Source organism: Impatiens glandulifera, chromosome 2 (genome assembly GCF_907164915.1).
Source record: "Impatiens glandulifera chromosome 2, dImpGla2.1, whole genome shotgun sequence".
NCBI classification, from domain to species: Eukaryota; Viridiplantae; Streptophyta; class Magnoliopsida; order Ericales; family Balsaminaceae; genus Impatiens; species Impatiens glandulifera.
The window spans coordinates 4523043-4546469 of record NC_061863.1 but is presented as its reverse complement, the minus strand read 5'-3'; the positions used below and the strand labels follow the sequence as shown (position 1 = coordinate 4546469).

The 23427-nt window shown below is 30.5% G+C and overlaps 3 protein-coding genes across 3 annotated transcripts; 1 reads left to right on the top strand and 2 right to left on the bottom strand.

Annotated features, from left to right (window-relative positions):
• Window positions 1–4593: 4593 nt before the first annotated feature.
• LOC124925493 (eukaryotic translation initiation factor 2D) lies at window positions 4594–9539 on the bottom strand. The gene is made up of 8 exons (XM_047465506.1): window positions 9207–9539; window positions 8541–8652; window positions 7983–8173; window positions 7588–7682; window positions 6966–7352; window positions 6727–6835; window positions 5290–5938; window positions 4594–4918 (listed from the first exon to the last, which is right to left on the bottom strand). The coding sequence occupies exons 1-8, from the start codon at window positions 9339–9341 to the stop codon at window positions 4797–4799; spliced, it is 1800 nt and encodes a 599-aa protein (XP_047321462.1). The 5' UTR covers window positions 9342–9539; the 3' UTR covers window positions 4594–4796.
• Window positions 9540–13231: 3692 nt separating this feature from the next.
• Window positions 13232–15337, top strand: LOC124927553 (spliceosome-associated protein 49). The gene is made up of 3 exons (XM_047467993.1): window positions 13232–13384; window positions 14430–14789; window positions 14910–15337. Exons 1-3 carry the CDS (start codon window positions 13351–13353, stop codon window positions 15050–15052), a joined length of 537 nt encoding a protein of 178 aa, XP_047323949.1. The 5' UTR covers window positions 13232–13350; the 3' UTR covers window positions 15053–15337.
• A 425-nt stretch (window positions 15338–15762) lies between these two features.
• On the bottom strand, window positions 15763–17191 carry LOC124927554 (endoglucanase 3-like). The gene is made up of 2 exons (XM_047467994.1): window positions 16685–17191; window positions 15763–16614 (listed from the first exon to the last, which is right to left on the bottom strand). The coding sequence occupies exons 1-2, from the start codon at window positions 17129–17131 to the stop codon at window positions 15865–15867; spliced, it is 1197 nt and encodes a 398-aa protein (XP_047323950.1). The 5' UTR covers window positions 17132–17191; the 3' UTR covers window positions 15763–15864.
• Between the last annotated feature and the right edge of the window lie 6236 nt (window positions 17192–23427).

Sequence of the window (23427 nt, the reverse complement as noted above, 5' to 3'; positions counted from 1 at the left end):
GAAAGACAGAAAATGGTTACTAAAGAATCAGTATTGAGTAAACAGAAGGATCAAGATAAGGAAGGAAATTCAGAACATGGTTTTGAAGAACAGGGGAAGGAAGACAGAGTGGTAAGAGATTCAGAATCAAAGGCTGAGAATGAAGAGGTAACAAAGAAACTTGAATTGGAAGCAAGAATCAATACCGAAGAGGTTGTGGAAAGGGAAAGTGTGGGAAAAAGCAAGAAAAGGGAAGTGGGTGAAGGAAATGGGAAAGATAAAGAAGAGACAGCTGAATCGATTGAAACTGTACAATCTCCAATTCAAAAAAAAGTTGACCAGAGAAACACAAAAATCCCAAAACAAGAAGGTAAGAAAATTAAGGAAAAGCCCTGCTATATGGGAAAAACAGAAAGGAAGAAAAAGTAAAGGAAGGGGAAGTAAAACTGGAACATCTTCTTTTCATTAATGAACTTAATGACATGGAATATTAGAGGGTTAAATGACCCCATAAAAAGAAGAGAAGTTAGAAGAATAACAGAGAAGAATGAAATCACAGTATTTGGAATTATTGAAACAAAAGTCAGACAAAGTCAAATAGAGAATGTTGCCCAAGGTTGCTTCAAAGAAGAATGAGAATTTATTCATAACTCTGATGGGATTAAAAGTAGAATTTGGGTAGGATGGGATAAAAGAAGGGTTGAAATCAAGAAAATTTTTGAAAGCAAGCAAGTTATTTTGACAGAGGTTATCAATCTGATGACAAGGGTAAAAATATTTTTTGCGGTAGTTTATGCAAGCAACTCTGGGACAGAGAGGAAGACACTTTAGAATGATTTAAGAAGAAGCATTACGGACGATGAACCATGGGTTATTATGGGAGATTTTAACGTTACAAGATTCAGAAATGAAAGAGAGCCTGAGACAGACATAACACAAGACATGCAAGATTTCAATGAATGCATTCGAGACATAAACTACATTGAACCGTCTTTCTCAGGTAATCTATTTTCATGGTCAACTACAAGAGGGGCGGACAACATGAGAAAGAGCAGAATTGATAGAGGCCTAGTGAATGAAAAATGGGTGGAATTTTACCCAAGAAGCCAAATACAGGTTTTGCAACCAGGTATCTCTGATCACTGCCCTTTGAAATTCTTTTGAGAAAAGGAGAAAAAACAGAAAAGACCCTTTAAGTTCTTCAACTTCTGGATGAAAGATGAAGAATTTAATAAAATCCTTAATGAAATTTGGAACATCAGAATTAATGTAACAAAGATGTTTAGAGTTTGTGAGAAACTAAGATTACTGAAAGGGAAGCTGAATAAACTAGACCGGAAAAAATATAGTGGGATTTCTAAAAGAGTAGAGGAAGCCAGAATGAAACTAGAGGAAATACAAAGCACGGCACTAAGAGCCCCAAATCTACCTTATAACAGGGAAGAGGAAAAAGAGGCTCTTACGCGATTCAGAGACCTCTGTTCTAAAGAGGAAAGTTTTGCTAAGCAAAAATCTAGAGAAAATTGGCTTTCATTAGGAGACAAGAATACTTCTTTCTTCTATAAAAAATGTTCATCAAGGAATTTTAGAAATCAGGTCCTAAGGCTCACAAACTCAAATGGAGATGTTTTACAGGGACAAAAAGCAGTTCATGAGGAAGCAATAAGTTTCTACAAAGAGCTGATTGGAACAGAAACTAGCATAACAATAGAGGACAACCGAAGATTGCTTCAACAGATTGTGCAAAGGAAAATCAGTGAAGAAAGTGGTAACAAATTGATTACAATAGTTAGTATGGAAGAAGTTAGAAAAGTTGTGTTTTCGATGAAAGAGGATAAAAGCCCAGGGTCAGATGGTTTCAACGCGAACTTCTTCAAAGAAAACTGGGAAATAGTGGGTAAAGATGTAAGCGAAGGGGTTTTGGAATTCTTCCAAAACAGGAAAATGTTGAAGCAATGGAACGTCACAGTGTTGAATTTGATTCCTAAGAATTCAATTCCGGAAAAAATTCAGGACTTTCGTCCTATTTCATGTTGCAATGTTATTTATAAAATTATTTCAAAAATTATTTCGCAACGTTTGAAAACAGTTATTGATAAACTTGTACGATTAGGGCAATCAGCATTTATTCCCAAACGCTCTATTTCCCATAACATTCTACTCATGCAGAGCTTATTGAATGGATATGGAAAGAAAAACATATCGCCACGTGTGGCTTTCAAAATTGACATTAAAAAAGCTTTTGACTCGATCAGATGGGGATCAATTCACGAATTCCTCCTTGCTGCAGGTTTTCCAATTATTTTCATTGATTGGATTATGCAATGTGTTTCCATTCCTCACTTTGTTGTGAGCGTGAATGGTATTCATGGAGGCTTTTTCAAGGGTGAAAGGGGAGTAAGGCAAGGAGACCTTATATCTCCTTACTTATTCGTCTTAATAATGGAAATTCTTGACTGCATTTTAAAAATGCTTCTGAGAAGTCATCATTTCAAATTTCACTCGTACTGCAAATAAGAAGTAATAACCCATATATGTTTTGCAGATGATCTATTTTTTGTGGCTTATGCGGATGTTGAATCTGTTAGTATAATCAAAGAAGCTCTAACAATCTTTTCGAGTATTACAGGTCTATACATCAATGAGGACAAAAGTCAGGCTTTCTATGGAGGGGTTAATGAAGAAAGGAAAGAAAACATTTTCAATATTATGGGAATCAAGGAAGGTGAACTACTAGTGAAATACCTTGGAGTACCCCTGTCATCAAAAAAACTCCGATACAATCACTTTAGACAACTAGTAGAAAAGGTTAGAAATTCTGTTTTGGGTTGGGCTACGAAAAAACTGTCTTATGCAGGTAGAATCGAGCTCGTTAAAAGAGTCATTTTTGGAATTATTGGCTACTGGGCACAACAGATAGTCATCCCAAAGAAAGTAATGGTTGAACTCGATAGAATCATGAGAGACTACATATGGGGAACACAAGCAGAGGAGGAAAAAAAGTCAAATGGGAGGATTTTTGCACTCTCATAGAAGAAGGAGGACTAGGAGTAAAAAATTGTGTTGAATGGAACAAAGCCCTCACCATCAAGAGCTTATGGGAGTTGGAGCAAAAAGCGGACTCCCTATGGGTCAAATGGGTGCATACAAGATTTATGAAAGAAGAGCAGAGTATCTAGACACTAAGCATCAACGAAAGAATGGCATGGTCATTGAAGAAAATCCTAAAAACAAGAAAAGATGCCTTTCAAATGGTGAAAACCATAATTAGAAATGGAAGAGGGGTACTATTCTGGCATGATCCTTGGCTGGATAATATTCTCATTATATTCAAAGAAGAAATGCAAGGAAACAGAGTTAGAAGAGAATACATCAAGTACTCATTTAGAGACGTATATGAAGGTAGATGTGATTCACTTTTGAGGCGTATTCCAGAAGGTGATAGAATCCTAAACCTAATGAGGCAGAAGCAACTCAATGAAAATAATGATGAAATAAGCTGTAAAACAGAAAGCAATGAGAAGTTTATTACAGGAAAGGCATGGGAAATTGTTAGAACAAGAGGACAGGAGGTAGATTGGCATAATGTGGTATGGTCTCCAAAGATTATTCCTCGTCACCAATTTATTCTCTGGCTGGTATACAGGAAAAGGTTGACAACAAAAGACAGAATTCGAAAATATATAAACATTCCTGATATCAACTGTGTCCTATGTTCGGGAGTTGAGGAAAGCATAAACCATTTATTTGGGGAATGCTCTTTTGTAATACAAATCTGGAGGATGTATGCTGCAAACATGAACATCATCAACTTTCCAAAAATATGGGAAGAAATCCAAGAGTGGATGAAGAATAAAGCAAAAGGAAGATTCTTCTATGTAAGTATGTTGAAATGCTACTTTGGAGCAGTAATCTACAATATCTGGAAAGAAAGAAATTCAAAAACTCACAATGGAAGAAGTAGAACCGCTGAAGATATTTGGAGAGATATAACTTCAGATGAAAATGCACTCATTCAATCCTGGAGAGGAATCGAAAGTAATGAAGAGAATATAAAGCTCTGCCATATATAGGATATTTCGTTTGAAATGGTCACAAATAGAATAAAAGTAAAAACGTTGTAGGCGCTAATTGATTATTGTTATTGTCTGTAATTCAATTATTGTTTCATTGTCAAATCTAGAAATTGTCTAGATCTGGTCTTAAACTTTTGTATTGTTTTTCCCTCTTTTGGGTTTTTTTTAATGAAATGGCACTAGGCTGTTTTCCAAAAAAAAAAAAAAAAAAACAATCAAAATTATTCTCAATTTTGAAATGGAAACAGGAAAATCAAATAAAAAAGATACCCAATTAACTATACATGGAAACAAAACAATTGGTTGTCAAAGACACAATAAAAAAAAAAGTACAGTAAACGGTTTCTGAATTCCGGTCAAACAGGTCTGAAAAGTGCCCATATTAAAGTCTAAATTCGGAACATCCAGCATATTTTAAAACCTTGGTAATAATTCAATTGTTTTTAATATATATCAAAATAAACAACAACAAAAAAAGCACTATTATAAACCACAACACTACCATTTTTTTAAAAAAAATTTAAATTCAACTATAATCATTCCAAACAAATAGGATCAATTGTGTTTGAAGCTCCACTTTAGGTCAAAACCACTTGCAATAAAACAGTACCGGAATCTACTTTGTTCACAGTAATAAAACCCGCAAGAACATAAGTAAAAACACCATGAAGATCATATACTAAAATCTTGTGCAAATTAAGCAAAGACAAAATCTTTGAAATGATGAACTCATTTCTTTCTTTATTTCTTGGTTTTGTCCATAACTTCAATATATCTTTTGGGTATGCCGTAGTGTTCGACTAGATGTATTCCGAGACCATCTATTACTCCCCCCTGAATCAAAACTTCGAGTCCCTTCTTTCCTAATGGGCATACAAAAGACAGAAAAGAAGCTTACAATACATTCAATAATGAATATATCCATTATTTACAAAAAGAAACACTAAGAAAACACACTGCCACAGATATGTATGTTAAAACAACCATTAGCTATGCTAGAATGTCAAAGAACCAAGATAAAAGCTTGTTTGATGTGAGTTATTTTTTTATAACATTTGAAAACATCATCTGGAGCTGAAGCTGAATCTGGGTTTGGTCGAGAAAACATGATAAAATTCCTTGGAAACACTTTTTCCTATTTTTTGTCAAAAATCTCATCATGATGTTGATTTAGATGATAATGTTTTGGATTTAAAAATTCAGAAAAAAGAAAAGTATATTACATATATAATACCTGGTAATTCTGCTACAGTTGTACTACACGCAAACTTCTTCTGCAGTTCGGATGCCACAGCCTCGGGATCCATCAAGAACGATTCTAATCCAGTGAGTTTCGTAACTTTCTTGTTACCTTGCCTTCTCTCTGTCATAATTTGGACCGTCTTCAAGCCACCTTTGCATACAACAGACTCATTTCCTCTCGTTACTCTATGATGTGCTTGCATTCGGTTTAGAAAAGTAGACCCCAAATCTTTCTTATGAATTTCGGTTGGGTATGATGATCCTTTTTTTATGGAACCCTTGAAAAGTGCATCACAAAGTATCGCATCAAGAACTATAACTGCTTTATTTGTTGGCTTAACTAGATTCTCTTTTTCAACGTAACTGAACACGATTTCAGTGGCTTCAGATGCACTATAGAGATTACCCTTGTCGGCTCCTACAGAAGCAAAAATAGGATTGACATGTGTGCTAGGCTTATAGATTTCTTCCAACTCGAGTTTTTTGTTTGAATTTCCTTCATTCCCACTAGTTTGACTAGAAGTCTGCTCAGTTTTCTCCACTACCCTTTTCTCTGGCTTAAAGGATGTGTAGTCTGGATGATTTCGGTTCACTGAGGATAATATAACCTCCTTCTTGTGCTTATCTTCTTTTACTGATATCTGTTGACATGTATAAAGATATGAAACAACCAAATTCATAAACATTGCCTATTTAGAAAAGGGTACTTTTATTTTTATTGTTTTAGTCAAGATCTTGATCTGAAAAATATCTGCATTTATTAATTTTGCTAAATATCACAATCATCTAAAAACATATAGAAGTTAATTTTGAATCCTCAACTTGCTAGCTCGTTTTGCTTCCTAAACTTTTAAAAACGGCTCAAATTACATTTCGTCAATAGCTTTTGTTAATTCTTTGAAGTTTTTAAATCATCTATCAACAATTTTGCATCTCCTTAATCGCAATTCTGAACTTAAAGTTTTTTCTTACCAAAAATATATTAATACATTAAAGAAGTAAAACAAGAAAATGATGACGAGAAGTAATTTGAGCAATTTCTAAAAGTTTATGAAGCAAAACGAGCTTTTAATTCAAAATGAGGAAGCAAGATTGATCATGATGGGAAAAATTCAATATAGCAAATGAAGCAAAATAAAATATCATTGGACCATATTCTAGAAAATAATTTCATACCAAATGAAACAACAAAATTCACATTGTAATATGGATGATGATCGAGAAGAAAATCTTATACCAAACAAAGAATACTAAAAAGACCACAAATGCATTGGAAATTTAACTGAAATCGGAACCAAACAATCAAACCCCAATAGGCCAAGATAGCATTCTACCTAGAAAACCCTAAACAAGCAAGTGAAAAATCAAACAACCTTTTAATACAGTTTACCTAAATAGTATTATTATGATTCAAGATTGAGAAACATACCAAACCTGTAGATGCTTTAGATTGTAGCCATTTCGACAGTTTTTTGTGTGAAGATTTCTTTATATCCAATGTAATGTCTGATGGTCTACAAGGAAGCACATGATTTGACCTACACCATCATCACAATTAACATCTATTAGCCAAAAGGTAAAATCTCAAATGTTGAAACATAAGAAACAAAAAGCTATGCAGATGCGGTTATTTTTTACGAAAACATGTTCCTTAAATGGACAACTGACCAAAATGTGCTGCCAGGTATGGGTAGGTCTTTCTCCTTAATAGATTTATGCAAAGCTTGAAGAAGACACTTGTCCAAGATCAAATCCATTTCCTCAGTAGATGAAGATTGATGTTCCCGATTACTGAGTTCATCCGTTGTTGAATTTTCAGCTACTTCTAGTTCAGCAATTTCGTTAATTACCCGTTCAACATCAACATTCTTCGAACCAGCATCGGTTCCAGATTGCAATTCAATTATCTGTGCAACATCATCCTTTTGTTGCTCGACTCCATCATCGGATTCACATGATCCGTGAGCTTCAGATGTAGAAGACAAAGAAGGATCTCCATACACAACATTCTCTAGAAATCCAGCATTTGGCACTAACTGGCCATCCACTGATGCCCTGAAGAAAAGCCAATCATTCAAAGGATGAATATTAGTCAAATGTGGTTTGTCATTCGGAATTGTTACTTGTGACAATCAAATATTGTCAGAATTTGCGCCTATTTGGTTCAATTTTCTTCCCATATGTGTGTTGTATCCCCGATATTGGAAATTAATGAAAAAACCCCTCATAAAAAATATATACTAGTTAAATGTCAATGAAATCGTCTAGAAAATAAACCGAGTCATTTTACCAAAGGAAATCTCCATAATAATGACATATCCTGAGTGCCTTTCCACGCAAACCGGCTTTTATGGCTTCCGTACTACTCATGGTGGTAATACCTACCTGGTTGGGAACTATATGTTAGGAGAAATTCCAGATAAGGCCCCATTTGGAAACACTTTCTGAAGCTGGACTCGGAGCTGAGTTTGGACGAGAAAATGTAGATAAATTCCTTTAAAACACTCATTTTTGTCAAAGTATCTCATCCAGATGTTGTTTTAGATGAGATAATGTTCTGAAACATAACTTAAATAGACATATATTCATAAATTTGTTGACGTTTTTTCGTCCAAACCCAACTCCAGCTCCAAATGAGGCCAAGAAGTTACAAAACGTAAATGTAATTGTTTTTATATGGCTTACAGCAATGGGAGCGGGATTGCCAGGAACCTTGACAGTCCATGACTCGCCTGCTGAAAATGGTGGTAATCCTTCTGGAGGTACACTTATACCAGGGAACATTAGATCTGCTCCCCCAAGGACATAACGAGAAACTTCACCACCTTTTAGCCAAAATGATGGCAAAAGTTCAGGGACCATCCAAAGTGCAAAAACTGCCATAGAACAAAAGTATAGGACATCAAAATGCATTCAGACTATATCCATCACTTCCTTTCTCATCTTTATATTGTTTTACAGATAAGCTTATGCAAGTTGTCATGAAACTCTTTAGTTTAGTTGTTTTTTATTTGTTGGAAGCAAAGCCTGTTTTGCATTGCCCTTCAAATTCAAGTTTTTTTTTTAATTTAAGAAGTCTGAGACCTTTGATCTTTTAGTTAAGACTCTTGTCACTTGAGCTACCCTAGTGTGAGTTATTTCAAATTGAAGTTATAAACACTCTCTTGGGATTATTAATATAAAAAGGTTTAACCTTTTTCCAAAACAAAAACAAAAAAAAAAACTCTAAAACAATAAGAATACCTGAGGGGAGGACTTCAGTTCCTCTACCATCTGTGTCAAAGAATACTGGAAATCCACCTTCTTGTCCATAAACAAGTAACCGATTTGGGTACTTTGAAACGGTTACCTCTCCCTAAAATAGTATAAAAATCAAATAGTAAAATAAGCAGCAAATGCATAATAAACATGATAAGACAATCTAAACATCAAATATAAATCACATTTATGATACAAACATAATCAAGGTAGCATATTTTCTATGCTCTTTTGTTTACATGATGACAGAAATAACAGCCTTCAAAGCTTGAAATTGAACAATATAAACTTCAATATGTGATATGATTGAGAAACCTATTAGTAACATGCTTAGTGATGAGAATTCTCAAGTTGATTCAAAGTTAGTGATTGGGAAGATTGAAATACAATGATGGTTGTTTAATTTGGTTTGTCTATGCTCTGTCATTCTTCTTTGTAGTTGAATGATATTCGAATATAAGCTCTCAAAGCTAATGTCTTAACGAGGAGCTTGTTTTTCTCACAAACTAACAAATTCAGGTCCAATTTGTAAGAAATAGCTACAAAAATTATCTTCAAGATGGTGGGTTAAGTGAACTGAAGAGATAATGGGCATAAAAACAGATACTTTCAAAAACCCAACAGGAAACATAACCCAAATCGAAGAAATACCTTAGGGGGGAGCAAGATATCGATTTCAGCATCGGAGACATTGGGAAAACGCTCCTTGATAGTCCTTTTCAGCTTCTTCCGGTCGGCTCCGGACAGTCTCTGCTGACTTTTGGCATCCACCGGCTTCTTAAACATGATTGTTGCCTCAATTTACTCTCTATATCAATCAATCGGTGAAGTTTTGGGTAGATTTTGGTAGGGAAAGGTGGGTATTTGTTGCTAATTCTGGATTTTTAGATGTGAAGAATGAGGAATGTTCGCGAAGAGCGGTGGTGATGATCAAAACATCATCTCTCGTCCGCCTAAGTTAGTTTCAACTGGGGAACTGTAAGCCTACCACTACGGTGGGTAAATTTTACATTTTTTTTATTTTCTGTCATTTTATATCCTTTTATTTAGAATATCTGATTTTGCCCTAAAAAAATTAATTTTCTTTTATAATAATCATAATTTAAGAATTCAAATTAATTTGGGATGAAGATTCAAGGTTAGTTTTATTAACACTTGCTAAATTTTAAAGTGAAACTCTAACTTTACTCTTAAATATTTATAAATTAATTGTTTTTTAAATAACATTAAAAACCTTTTAAAAAATGAAATAAGAAAAATATAGAAGTCATCTTTAATAAAAAAAAAAAAATTAAAGATTTTAGGATGGACTTGCTAGATTATCTCAGTACTTAAGCTTAAATAAGTTATACAAAAAACAAAAAAAAAAACAAAAAAAAAGTAATATATTTTTTAATATTATTTTTCAATGTAAAACATTTTTAATTTGTTGACAATAATAATAATAATAATAATAAATATAAAGTAGTGTCAATGATTCAAGGTAATAGTTTTTTTTCCATAAAAATTTAACTATATAAAAATTTTATAGGTCAAATTTTACGAGTTTTTTTTTAATATTAGAGGGTGTCTTATTTTTTTTCATCACTCAGTTTTGAGTTGATGTTGTATTTTGTTCAGTCCAGCATTCTATTTAAGTTGGATCGGTTTTTTCGTCTCAATTTTTTTATCTCGATTTTTTATAGTCCGAATAATACTCTCTCGGGGTTGTTTGTTGTTCATACATTCCGATTGTGTTGGTGATTGTTTCTCGAGTCCGTGTCTGTCTACTTCTTAGCAACAAAGGAGACGAAATAATCGGATTAAAAGTTATTTTTCATTTTCTCAATAAAAAGTTAATCGATTTGATATTTCATATGGAAGATCTCTTATATGAATCCTCTCATGATTTGTATGGATTTTCATTATTTCGACCATATATGTATATGGTCCATTTTCATTTGGCATGACCTTTTTCGGCGTTGCCTATCAACTCTCGGCTAATGATAATATTAACTGGCCCTCATAATCTTTGGTAAAGATTCTTTTGACACAGTTTCATTGGTTTGTTCTGCTAGCTCTACTACAACAGTCATCGTTCAAACACTCAAATGAGTCCGTCTTTGAAAAATTCTCAACAAATCGCATAATCGTTGGATCATTTCTAATGAGAATTTTAATTTTGTAAATTGTTTATGCTATTTAATATTTAGATCATCAATTGTTGATTTTGTAGACGTTATCTTGTAAAAATACAAGTGGATGACATGTTTGGAGTGCCTTTTCTTAAAAAAAATAAGATTTTAAGATTTATTTGTTTTTTTTTAAATAAAAAAATAATTTTATGTTATAAATGAAAATACTAGAGATGAAGTAAACAATAAAAAAACATGAATTTAGTGTGGTTCACTATAATAAAACTTGGTTACGTCCACTAAAAATAAAAAATATTATTGAGGAAATCAAAACAAAGATTACACAATGACAAACTATGATTATGACACGAGTTTATATAACATTTGGTCTCCCAAAATCCTAACAAATATAAAACTAGAACTAGAAACGATACACTCAGGTCTCAAGTCAAATAAATACTTTAACTTTCTAAAGTGTCCGACTACACCTTTAAATAAATTTCAACTAGGTTAACATTAATATTATGACAAATAATCTCTAAAATATTGTCATAATATTTTCCTTAGTTATATTATTATGACAAAAGATCAAAATTTCTTTTATGTTAATCTATTTCCTTAAATCGAATATTATACACCAAAAATATATAATTTATTTTGGTTTAATATTATTTTTTCTTGCACCACCAATTCAAGACAACTCAACATTATCATTAAATCAAATAAAGAGTTATAAATATAACATTAATTTGCAAATAATAAAATATAACGAAGATTAAATAATACAGATATACAAAAAAAATCTAATGGAAATCATTCAATAATCATCCAATTTCTTCAAGGTGACACAAAAAACGAACTAATGTGAGTTCCATTACGATGAGTGATGAATGAGAGCAAATCGAACTAATCAATTAAGCAGTGTCGAAAGAATCTCTACCCAAAATTTTGAGAAAAAGTGAAATTTTATTTTTGTCCGAGAGTTAGTAAACAACGCCGAAAAAGTTATGTCAAATAATAACTCATCATCTACAAATATTGTCAAAATAGCGAAAGACTCGTGAAATTGATTAGAAGATACATGCAAAATGGTCTCTAGATGAAAGACAAATTTTAAACACTCTTTATTAGAAAAATAAAATAACTAAAATCTGATAATATCATCTTCTTTGATGCAAAAAAGTAGATTGACACGAACTCGATAAATGATCACCAACACGATTGAAATGTATAAGTAATAGATGATCCATAAAAATTTAAAAGTATTATTAAAATTAAAAAAATTCGAGACGACAAATCCGATACGATTAAATAAAATATCATATCAAACAAAACACACAACATTAACTTAAATTTGATTGGTGAAAAGAGGAATAAGCACCCTCCAATTCTAGAAATGTTATCATATGACTTTTCCAGCTTTTATAAAAAAAATTAAATAGATAAATGAGGAGAAGATAATAATTGTAAGAATTCACTAATTTTTTTATTTGATTATGTTATTTTGATAAATAATGTCATAATTTGTATCTATTAGATTTTGATTGAATTTTCCTTATAACCTCAGACTAATTATTTCACAATTAAATATAATTTCTCCATTAATTATTTGTTGACCTAAAATTATAATTTTTCTATTTTCTGTTTCGGACATTTTATTTGGATTCCTCTTCTATTTAATAGAATCTGGTTCAAGATTGTCTATACTTATTAATTCTAGATTGTCTGAATTCCAAGATTATTGCTTGGAAGATTTCATAATTCAATTAAGTATATCACACTTACATAAGATTTTCATTTAAAAATTAATTATAATTGTTTTCACTTCAAACATTACCAAAATTTAAAATATAACACCCAATTATAAAATATAAATAAAATATAGATGAGTCTTTGTGTATAAGATTCATACAAATTCTTATAATTTTATACTCAAAACTTCTCTACAGTCATCTTAACAATTCGGTCTATCTCTCTTTAAAATAATAAAGATTATACGCGGAAAAGAAACAAATAATAAATTATTTTCTTTTGTAATAATTTTTTTTTTTTTAACTTACTTAACTCAAATTTTGATCCCAAAATATCCGGATAACTAAAACTTGTTTGATTTAAGATTAATTGATTATCTCAAAATAATTCATACTCAATTAAAATACTTCAATTTTATTTAAGAAATTATCTTTTTTAATAAAAAATATATTAATAATTAATCTAAATTATTTTTTCTCATTCAAAAAAATTTAAAATTTATTTTTTAAAATAACCAAAAATCAATCAAACTCTTATAAAATTTCTTAATTTATGGTAGAATAATTTAAATAACTCATAATTAATTTTAGATGTATTAAAAAATAAAAGTTTGATTATTAAGATGATTTTTTTATTATAAAATATTAATATATAATAAATGAAAATATTTAAATTATTAATATGAAGATAAATGAAAAGATAATTCAATTTTCACTCTATTTGAAAAAATAAAAAAGTTCAAATCTGAAATAAAAGTTCGCGGTTTATTTCAGAAAAATAAAATAAAATTCGCGGTTTATTTTCAGAAAAATGAAATAGTGGTCTATTATTGACCGTCGTTCTTCTCTTTCTCTCTCTTCATAGATTCACGTCGGCAAGATTCGGTTTGATTGGAGGGCTTTTGATTCAGTTACTAGTGAGCTTCAATCATGGCCGGCCCATCCAACTGTTCTATATACATCGGTAAGTTTCATTCATCCATCCTTCTTAATTGCTGCTCAGATTTACTCCTTTTATTGTAGTTCTAGGGTTAGTTGTTGATTACTGTATAAACAACAATCTTCCATTGATGTTTTACAAGAGATTCTTACATGCAAACCTTAGCAAAGACATGAAATCATTTGTCGAAGTTCAATTCTATTATACGGCGTTGTTATTAGGGGAAATTTGTAATTGGTTGGCGCATGTTTGCCTAATTCAAGTTAATCTAGAGTGATTATGCTTCAATCTTGCGTTTTATTATCCTATATAGTTTTGAGACTAGATTGACCTGAGAGGAGCTTAGTCTCATCTTACATCACTTGTTTCCTTTCTTTCTAGGGTGTGATTAAAAAGCATTGATGGCCATTTTCTATTAGACAATAAGATGTTATATAAAGTTATTACTTTCTTAAGAGATTGTTAGCTAAATGATACACTTGAATAAAATAGACTGTTTTAAGAAATTGGAGCATCAATTATTATGAAGTCACCCATCTTTGCGATTTCATGCGAGATGAAAACTCATGGTTGCTTGGTAGTTCGGTTATTTGGTTTTTTGATTGTTGTAGTCATGTTCATTTATTCTGTGTGTGGGATTTTTATTTTTGTCAATTTCGTTTGTTAAGGCAAATGTTTGTTTTGCCTTAATACTAAACTCACGTAGGTAAGAAACCACACAATGTTATTTTCAAGATTCCTAATTGCTGACCATTTACATATAGCTCGATTGTATCTGAGTTGGGTGTAATACATGGGTTTCTTCTTTTAGCTTTAGTTGTTGTATTTTGCTTAAGGTATGATCTTTAAGTTTTCTCAGGTTGCTTAACCACTGAGATGACATTTGTATATAAATCTTAGACAAGTTTGGTAAAGGTCCTGCATAGAAGTTCTGTTGAAAATATTTGGTATTTTGAGTTATCGATTGATATTTATTTTTTCAGAAGATTTTCCTGCATAGAAGTTGTATTGGAAATATATGATATCAATCTGAGACATGTTTGGTAATTTTGTATACTTTCTTTTACAGGAAATCTGGACGAAAGGGTGAGTGAGAGAGTATTATATGACATTCTTATTCAAGCTGGGCGAGTTGTAGATTTGTCTTTTCCCCGAGATAAAGAAACTGATCGGACTAAAGGTTTTGCCTTTGCACAGTACGAGACTGAAGAGATTGCAGATTATGCTATCAAGCTTTTCTCTGGCCTAGTGACTCTTTATAATCGGACTTTGAGGTTTGCAGTTTCTGGAAAAGACAAATTGCCTAACCGATCTGCTCTGCACATCTCATCTCCTCAACTAAGGGCATCCCCATTACCAAACAGTCACGGTGAAAGTTCCCCAAATGCTGCACGTTTATCAGAAGACCAAACAACTGGTTATGGACAAGGTGATTAAAATTTTAAGTCAAAGGTTTTTACATTTTGTGCCCGTTTTCTATGTTTTTCATTTTTCAAACTTTCTTGATATTTTATTTGTTCTTAACACCTTTACTTTTACTAATGTACAGTTGATTCCAACCAATATAATAGCCACAGATCTCGTTATGAAGGCACCAATTTTGATTACAGTCGAAGAAATTTGGGAGCAACAAATGAAAGCTCTAGTCGTTCTAGGTTGAATCCTAATAATACTAGATACAAACCTTACTGATTATGAATCAGATAAGTAGCAGTACCTGTATTGTGCATGAAATGGTTTAATGATAGTTGGGACAGAAGAGCAGCAATGGTTTAATGATAATTGGGATAGAAGAGAAGCTTAGTGGGAATTTGGAACTGTATGAATGACAAATAGAAGTAGATTGTTGTAGGCTTGACTATGTGGAGTGTAGACTCACATTTCTGTGTGTTGTTTAGTCTTTATGAATTGATTTTAGCAACTGTTATGTGTAATACAATCCTTATATGTGAACCAGTATGTCTGTTTGGATTTGCATCAAGCTTCTTGAGTTGCATTATCTGTCCTAGCTATGTTTCATACCCCCATTTTGCAGTCGGGGTAAAAAATGAGTGCCTAAATCCTGCATGATTAACTTTTTTTTTGTCGAAATAATACACTTATTAAACAAAATATGGTCTTTAAGCTTTTCTTACACATGTTCCATGGATTTCCTTAGCTTCTCAGTGAACTTGATGTAGATCAAAAACTTGATTGACATTTGTTTTTACTAATTGCTTGTTAATATCTGTTTGATTTTGTTTGAAATGCTTGTGTTGATCACAAATGAATGTAGGTAGTGAAATACTGAAATTTATTTGATTTCTAATGCATAATTATAATATATATAAAGCCTTTTTAAGGCCTATATATATATATATATGTAAATACCTTCTTAAGGATTTGTAGGATAGAAATTGACATTACATAAGGGTCTAGGGGCCTAAAAGAACTTTGGAAATTTGAATATTTACACTATGCTCACTGGTTATCTAGTTCTAAATTCTAAGGCCCCTTTAGATAATCTAATTGCTATAGAGACCGGCAAAGTATGCCAAAGGTCCAACTGCAGCAGCATTGATGTAAGTAGCTGGCTCGGATTGGCTGTAATCATTCCGATTATCTGCAAAACCATCGCTTTGATCTGGGCCACCCACAATGGCTCCGGTGAGTATGTTGGGGTTAGGATTAGATGTGTAAAAGAATTGCTGAAAACCTTGATTGCAGCCAAAGGATTGAGGATGAACTGCAAATGAAGTTATAGAAGATCCCCTGTGGTGAATCCTTTTCGGATAATTTTGCCCAAAACCTACCATGTATGACATCTTCAATGGATTCACCCCTAGAATGTAATCCACCTGTTTCTTTGCTAATACTCGGAGTGTCGTGGAGGTTACAATTTGGTTACCGCAGTTGAATGTGTGTTTTGTGGTTGCCATGTATTTGCTATAGGTTGTAAGTAAGAAGGTTATTGATGTCACATATTGCATGTTGACTTGAGGAAGTTTGAACATCAACCCTCCTCGAGTATATGTCGTGGTGGAATTCGATACAATTTTGCACATGAAGTCTTCGGCTTGTCGCATGAATGGTTCGAAGGATTTGTCGTTGTCCACCAATGTTCTCCTCGAGAGAAGAACACGAGCTCCCGCAAATTTGTTGTCCCAACTGAAAATATCTGCCGAATCGTCGGCTCCCAATGATTTGATAAAATTAAGGTAAGAACCGTCGTTGGTTGCTCTATACAGCCACGCCGCACCCCACAACAACTCGTCCTTCAAAAAGAAAAAAACTATAAGTGCTTTTTTGTTATCGAGATTTCTAAATGGAAACAAAAAAGAGTACCTTGTATCCAGAATAAGAGCAATAAAATGGACAAACTGCTGATCCAAGAGAATCACTATAAGCTCCTCTATATTGAATAGCAAACTGCATCACCTTCTTTGCAGTGCTCAACAACAATTTCGAATAGCTAGGATTTGACGATCGAAAAACCAAAGAAGCTGCAGCCAACGCGGCTGCAGTTTCTCCAGCAACATCCGACCCGGGATTTTTCTGCGAGACAGAGTAGACACTGCGGATTGTGTCCATATCCTCCGGTCTTTCCCAACACTTGTGATCCTCATTTGGATCACCAATTCCAACGTAAAGAACACCTGGAGTGGCAGTGGCGCACTTTATAAGGTAGTCCGTCGCCCATTTGATCGCAGCTCTAGCTTCCGCAAGTTGAGGACCGAGTTTCTTTCCATACTCGAGAGTGCTCCATGATAGCATGGTGGTCGAGAAGGCCATTGGGAAGTTGAATTTCACATTGTCTCCTGCATCGTAATATCCTCCGGTAAGGTCAACCTGAAATTGAAAAAAAGAAAAGTGAGTTCCAAACTAGGCCCAACAAGGTTATTCTAGCTAATTACTAATATAAACATGGACAAAAAAAGACATGTAACAAACCATATATAACAATATAATCAGTTCTGTATATTAAATGACCATTTTACCCTTATTTGATAAATTAGACATAATAAGTTATGCATGAATTATCATAATAAATATACTCAGTTTAACTATATATATCATACCAGATCACAAATCAATTCAACTATATAAATCATATGTATAAACTACGAAAAAATCGATGGAAGTCGAACATGAACACATACATGGGAAAGTTGGCCATCAGAAAGAGCTGAATTTGATCTCCAAGTGATCTTTTGATCAGTTGGAAGCTTCCCTGATCTCTGACCTTGGAAGAACAGTAAGGATTTTTCTAAGGCATCTTTGTAATTAGGGTTTGCGCCCTCTACAAGGGCACTACCCCATACAAACCATGCAAAAGAAAAGATGAAGAGAAGTGAAAATAATTTATTCTTCTCCATGATCAAACCCATTTGAGAGAGAAAGAGGGTTTGATCAATGGATATATAGTTGTTTGAATAAGTGTACATGACTTGCCAATTTATAGGGTCACGATCCAAAATCATTCCACGCCAAATTAGCCTTTTTTTGTATTGTAATTAATTATGGGTTTTGATTCTTTTTTAATTATATATTATTCTCCATAATATCTTACACATGTTTTACGGACATCTTGATTAGGGTTTAAGTTTTTACTTTGTAAATAAAAAAAGGAAAAAAATCATTTCTTAAAAGAACACAGATCTCAAATTCTATTACAGGTTAGTGGTAATTTTTAATTTTTTAAAAAATTAAAAAATATGACTTTTTTGATACGTTAGAATGGTCAGGGTGAAATAAATACTAATCAAAATTAACTGTTTTTTTTAATATAAGAGGGGATGAATATTTAACCGATCAAAATTTAACGCCTAATTAAATTTAATTATTTATGTTGAATAGAATGGGGGATGAATATTATTAATTAACTCAAAACCGTAAAACCCTCTATTTAATTTTTAATTTGGGTTGATTGGACAAATTAATATGAGTGATTGATTTTTATTAATTTTATTTTCCTTTTTTAATTTAAGATATGAAGTTAGTATGATCTCGTTCAACCTTACACGTTATATAAGTAAACTTGTAAGTTTGATTCATTTATGAAATTGACTTTTGTTAATTATTTTTATATTTTTGCTCTTTGTTTGCAAAACTATGTATGGCTAGTGTCATTTATTTTATTTTGAAGTGAGTATAACTTATTATTTCAGACCAAATCTAAATTGAGAGGGTATACCTTTGTGTTATAGATTTCGTAAAATAAAATGTCTACATACTGCATATATGGAATAATATTATAGTATAATTATATTTCGATTTTATTTTATAAAATTAGGTTTCTATAATTAAATTTATTTTAGAGAAGGAAATAAATTTGTTAATGTTAGAGAGAAATAATAAATATCTCGAGAGATAGTCTCAAATATGTTTCGAATAAAGGAAAAAAATTTATTAAGATTGGTAGATTTTTTGGTGACCGATTGATCTCTCTGATTAATGAATGAGTGAATTTAATTTTGAACTTAAAGTTTAATTATTTATAATTTGATTAGTAATTATTTTATATACTTATAAATATTTTTCAACACTATTTCAAAATAATATTTTAAAGACAAAATGAAAAAAAAAATAGTTTAGTTGGTTAATTATCATTTATAGATGTAGTGTTATAATATATATATTTTTTGTTAGTACATAAAATACTTTTTTATATGGAGTATCCTCTCAATTGTATACAAGAGAATAATTTATTAAAGAAAAGAAAGTTGTAATTAATCCACAAACAAATATACCTTATTATGTTTATTATTGTTATCATTTTCGAGGGTCCAATGAACTATTTCATGGTGGATATTTCTTCCATCGAATTTGAAAATTGAAGTTAGAACTTATAAGTAGTCAATTCATATACAATTTAAAAATGTGAGAAAAATGTCAATAATGATAATCTCCAAAACAATACCAAACTATGAGGAACTTCACAATGGAAAAGTGCCAAACCCCAAGTGGATACATTAAAATAACATATGCCATGTCAAAAAAGGAAGTTTCCCATTAAAAAAGATTAATACATTTTAAATTAATTGATCATAAAATTGTATTTTATTAGTTGGTAAGCAACTTGTTTTATTTATCTTATTTTTTAGAAATATAAAATTATATTAATAGTTATTATGAATGATTTTAATAATGTAATTATCAAGTTAGAACAATTAAATTTATATGAATCTTACTTTTATTACTTATTATCTTGATTTGATAATTGACAAATTGTTATTATCAGTTTTAATTTCATATTTAGGTGTCCAATGTTGTCCCGACATTAAAGACTTATAAAAAAAAAATGTTTCCCATGTTCAAAACAAAATAGTATATACATTAAGTTTAATAGTTGGGTTGTCATACTAATTTTTTACCTTAATTTAATTATATATATATTAAAAATATTTTTTTATAGGTAATTATAATTATTTTATAATAAAGTTGGTAATAAGAATTTGTTTGATCTACCCTTATATATCACATTTTTATTGTTATTTATATTTTATCAATCAAATTATTTAAATTTTTAATAAAATACTAAATTACCTCCACTTATTTTTTTTATAAAATTTAATTATGAAATATAAATAAATTATTTTAATAATTTACCATAAATAAGTACAAATAATCCGTTTAATATTTTTCAACAAGCTCCAGAAAAAAAACTTGTTTATATTTGAATAAAATTATTAGATTATTGAAATTTCTATTGATTAGAAATAAGCTTGACTAATAAAATTTAATATTTCTTGGTGGTGTTAAGGCCTTGTTTGGAATTAAATTCTATTGAGAATAATTTTTGTTTTTGCTAATGATATTTACTTGTTTTTAAAGATTGAAAAAAACAAATAAACCCCCACTAAATTGTGATAAACCAAACAAACCCAATTATATTGGATTTACTTCTGACCGTTGAATAAATACCATTTAAGAAAAAAAAATTAAAAAAATGAAAAACTGCAAAAATAACGGTCACTTTTGTTTTCTTTTTAATTTATTATTTGAAATTAATCGGCGCAAATGACGGATTAAGGAGGCCGGAACTAAAACGCTCCGCCGCCTTAGATCGCGCTAAGAAATCGCAGCCAAATTTAAATATTTTCTAATTAATTATTATAAGTATATGTGATTACACATTTTTATTTTGTTTTTTTTAAATTAAAATTTATATTAACATATTAATTGTATTTTTTCTTTAGAATAAATACAATAATATGAAATATTATTTTATTAATGACTATGTTCAGTCAATTGACAACCTCCTAGATGCATTGGCTGTTACTATTTTATTTTGATTTTTTTTTTAAATTAGAAAGTTCACAAAATCATATAAAGCATTCTTATTTGAATCCAAAATTTACAAATATTATATTTAATAATAATAATAATATTAAATAAAACCTAGAAAAGACTTGTCCAAAGTACCCCTTAACACTTCTAACTCTTTTTGTTCTTAAGGTTTTAATTATTAATTAAATATATTTAACTATAAATAATAATGATGTTTTAATTATTTTTTAATTATTTAAAATTAAGATGAATTAATTGATCCAACATAGCATAACTACATGCATAAACAAATTTGTATTCATGAAATGTTTCTTATTGTAGTTAAAGAAAAATATTATGATAAAAAATAATTAAGGACAAAATGGTAAAAATAATATAAAAAATGTTGAGGAGTGATAGAGTGAGGGAATTTAGTGAGGGAATTTGGTGAGGGAATGACGTGGCATGACCTTCATTGGTTGAAAAATGTAAAAGTGGGAGAAAGAGAGAAAAAAGAGAAATTATTTGATTTTTTCATCGAATAAGATTATGCCATGTCATTCCCTCACCAAATTCCCTCACCTAATCATTTCTCAAAAATGTTGATATAAAAGTTAAAAAAATAAGTACCAAGTGAAATTTTATCCTTTCTATCATAATCTCATATCAAATGAAAATAATAAAATAATATATTTTTACTTTGACAGTGATAAAAGTGATTCAGAAAAAAAAAAAAACAATTCTTACCAATTAAGTATAAGTAATTATCTCTTTATACATAATACCTATATTTTAACAAAATTGGTGTTGTAGTAAGTGAATATTACTTTGTTACAATATTTAATTTCATTAATGTATAAAAATTTGTTAGTTTTAAAAAAAATTTAAAACAAAGGAATTTGTTTATTAGTTTATACAAGTTATGGAATAAATATCTATGAACATTTTCTCATAAGAAATACCTAAAAAAACATTATAAATGATTTCATATACCTTACTTTTTCTTTATTTTAGGTTGGTCCAAATATGGAGAGAATATTCCATCGAGACGGAGAAAGAGAGAGTGCCGTGAAAATCGATTACTACATTAACTCTTTGCTCATCTAAAATTTTTTCTTAGTTTCTATTTAGAACTAAACCTAAAATGTAATTCTTTTTCTTAAGAAATAACACGTTGAACCAAACCTAAAGCCTAGTATATGATACAATTAAATAAAATCCATTGAATGAGGGCATGGATGGGGGCTTTAGAAGATAGCTAAATTATAGTAAAAGCTTACTTCTTGCATAGATATTTGCAATAAATCAAAAATTGATCAAATCTTCTTCTCATATCTATCCGTTTGACTTATAATAATTGATTTCATTTTCCTACAAATAGTTACTACATTTTTAAGCCAATTAAGCTAAAAGCTAGCTCGTGTTATCTATCTATCGAATTCATATCAAATTAAGAAACTATTATCTCATTTATAACATTGTGATGGATTATCTCAATTCAAAAAAAAGTATATTCTATCAATTCAATATTCATCGCATGCTCATCATGCCTCATCTAACCATCCCATAATGATATTTTTTTTTATTGAAATTATCCACAAGACAGTTTCAAGTCAATGTTATTGGTTGTATCTCCATATATGTTATATTTTTATTTTTTTTAAATAAAGTGAATTAGAATGACACCTTACATATACATGACTTTCTAGCTTCATTTAAAATGTTTTAAATGGAAATCGAATTTTTGACTTTTAATCTCTTAGATAAATGTTGTTATTATTGAATTTTGATTTTTTTAGTGACTTTGTTTTATAAAATATCATTTTTTTAAAATTTATTTTCTTAAGAATAACTCAACCAAAATATATATTGCTTGTAGTTACTCTTTTACTTTAAATTTCTTGACAATGAAGTCTATGATTATAGCAATTAAATATATAATAATAATAATAAAAGTCTATGAAGATATGGGTTTCCATTAACTAATTGCTTATACTCTTTAATTTCCTTCAATAGATATGGGTTTGCTTTAATTACTTCTTTGTCTGCATGCATTTTCAAATTAATTAATCATTATTATAATACTTCAAACAAAATACTCTTTCAAATTAATCAATAATAGATTTCTTTGCCAATTTAGTCCATTTGTTGTAACTAATTACAAAATCAAAACAATTTCACTCCAAATTGACAAAGAAAATTAAAATATATTTGATGAAGAGATTACATATTTTATATTTGATTCACACTGAGATATATATTTGAGTGTTTTAGTTTTCTCCTATAGAATAAACTATTATTTAAAAAGATCTATCACTTCCAAATTTGACAGTTCTATTAGTCCACCCATAAATAAGGTATCAAATGAATGTTAAAATAATATTAAATAGTGCAACAGAGTATCAAAATTAAGTGTTAAAATATGGGTATCAAATTTTGATACGAGACCAAATTTGATGTGGCCCAATCACAGCGTGCCAAGTGACAGCGCTGGTGGTTACTTTTTTGTTTTTGTTTTCTTTTTTAAATACACTTTTGCATAATAATTGATCAAAAAAAAAATATATATCATTATTTTTTATTTTTCGAGATCTATAAATAGAGACTTGGTTTGTGTCATTTGGACACCAAATTATTTTTGAAATTTTCCACCATATTATCATCCTTGTTTGTATCACCTTTTTTTTGAAATCTTCAAACTCTTTTTCATGGATCTTTCACAAAACTACAACTTCTTTCCAAATTACTTCCCAAATCAAGCTCAAAACCCAAATATACAACCTTCGAATCAAAACATTGAACGTCCGAAAGATCCCATG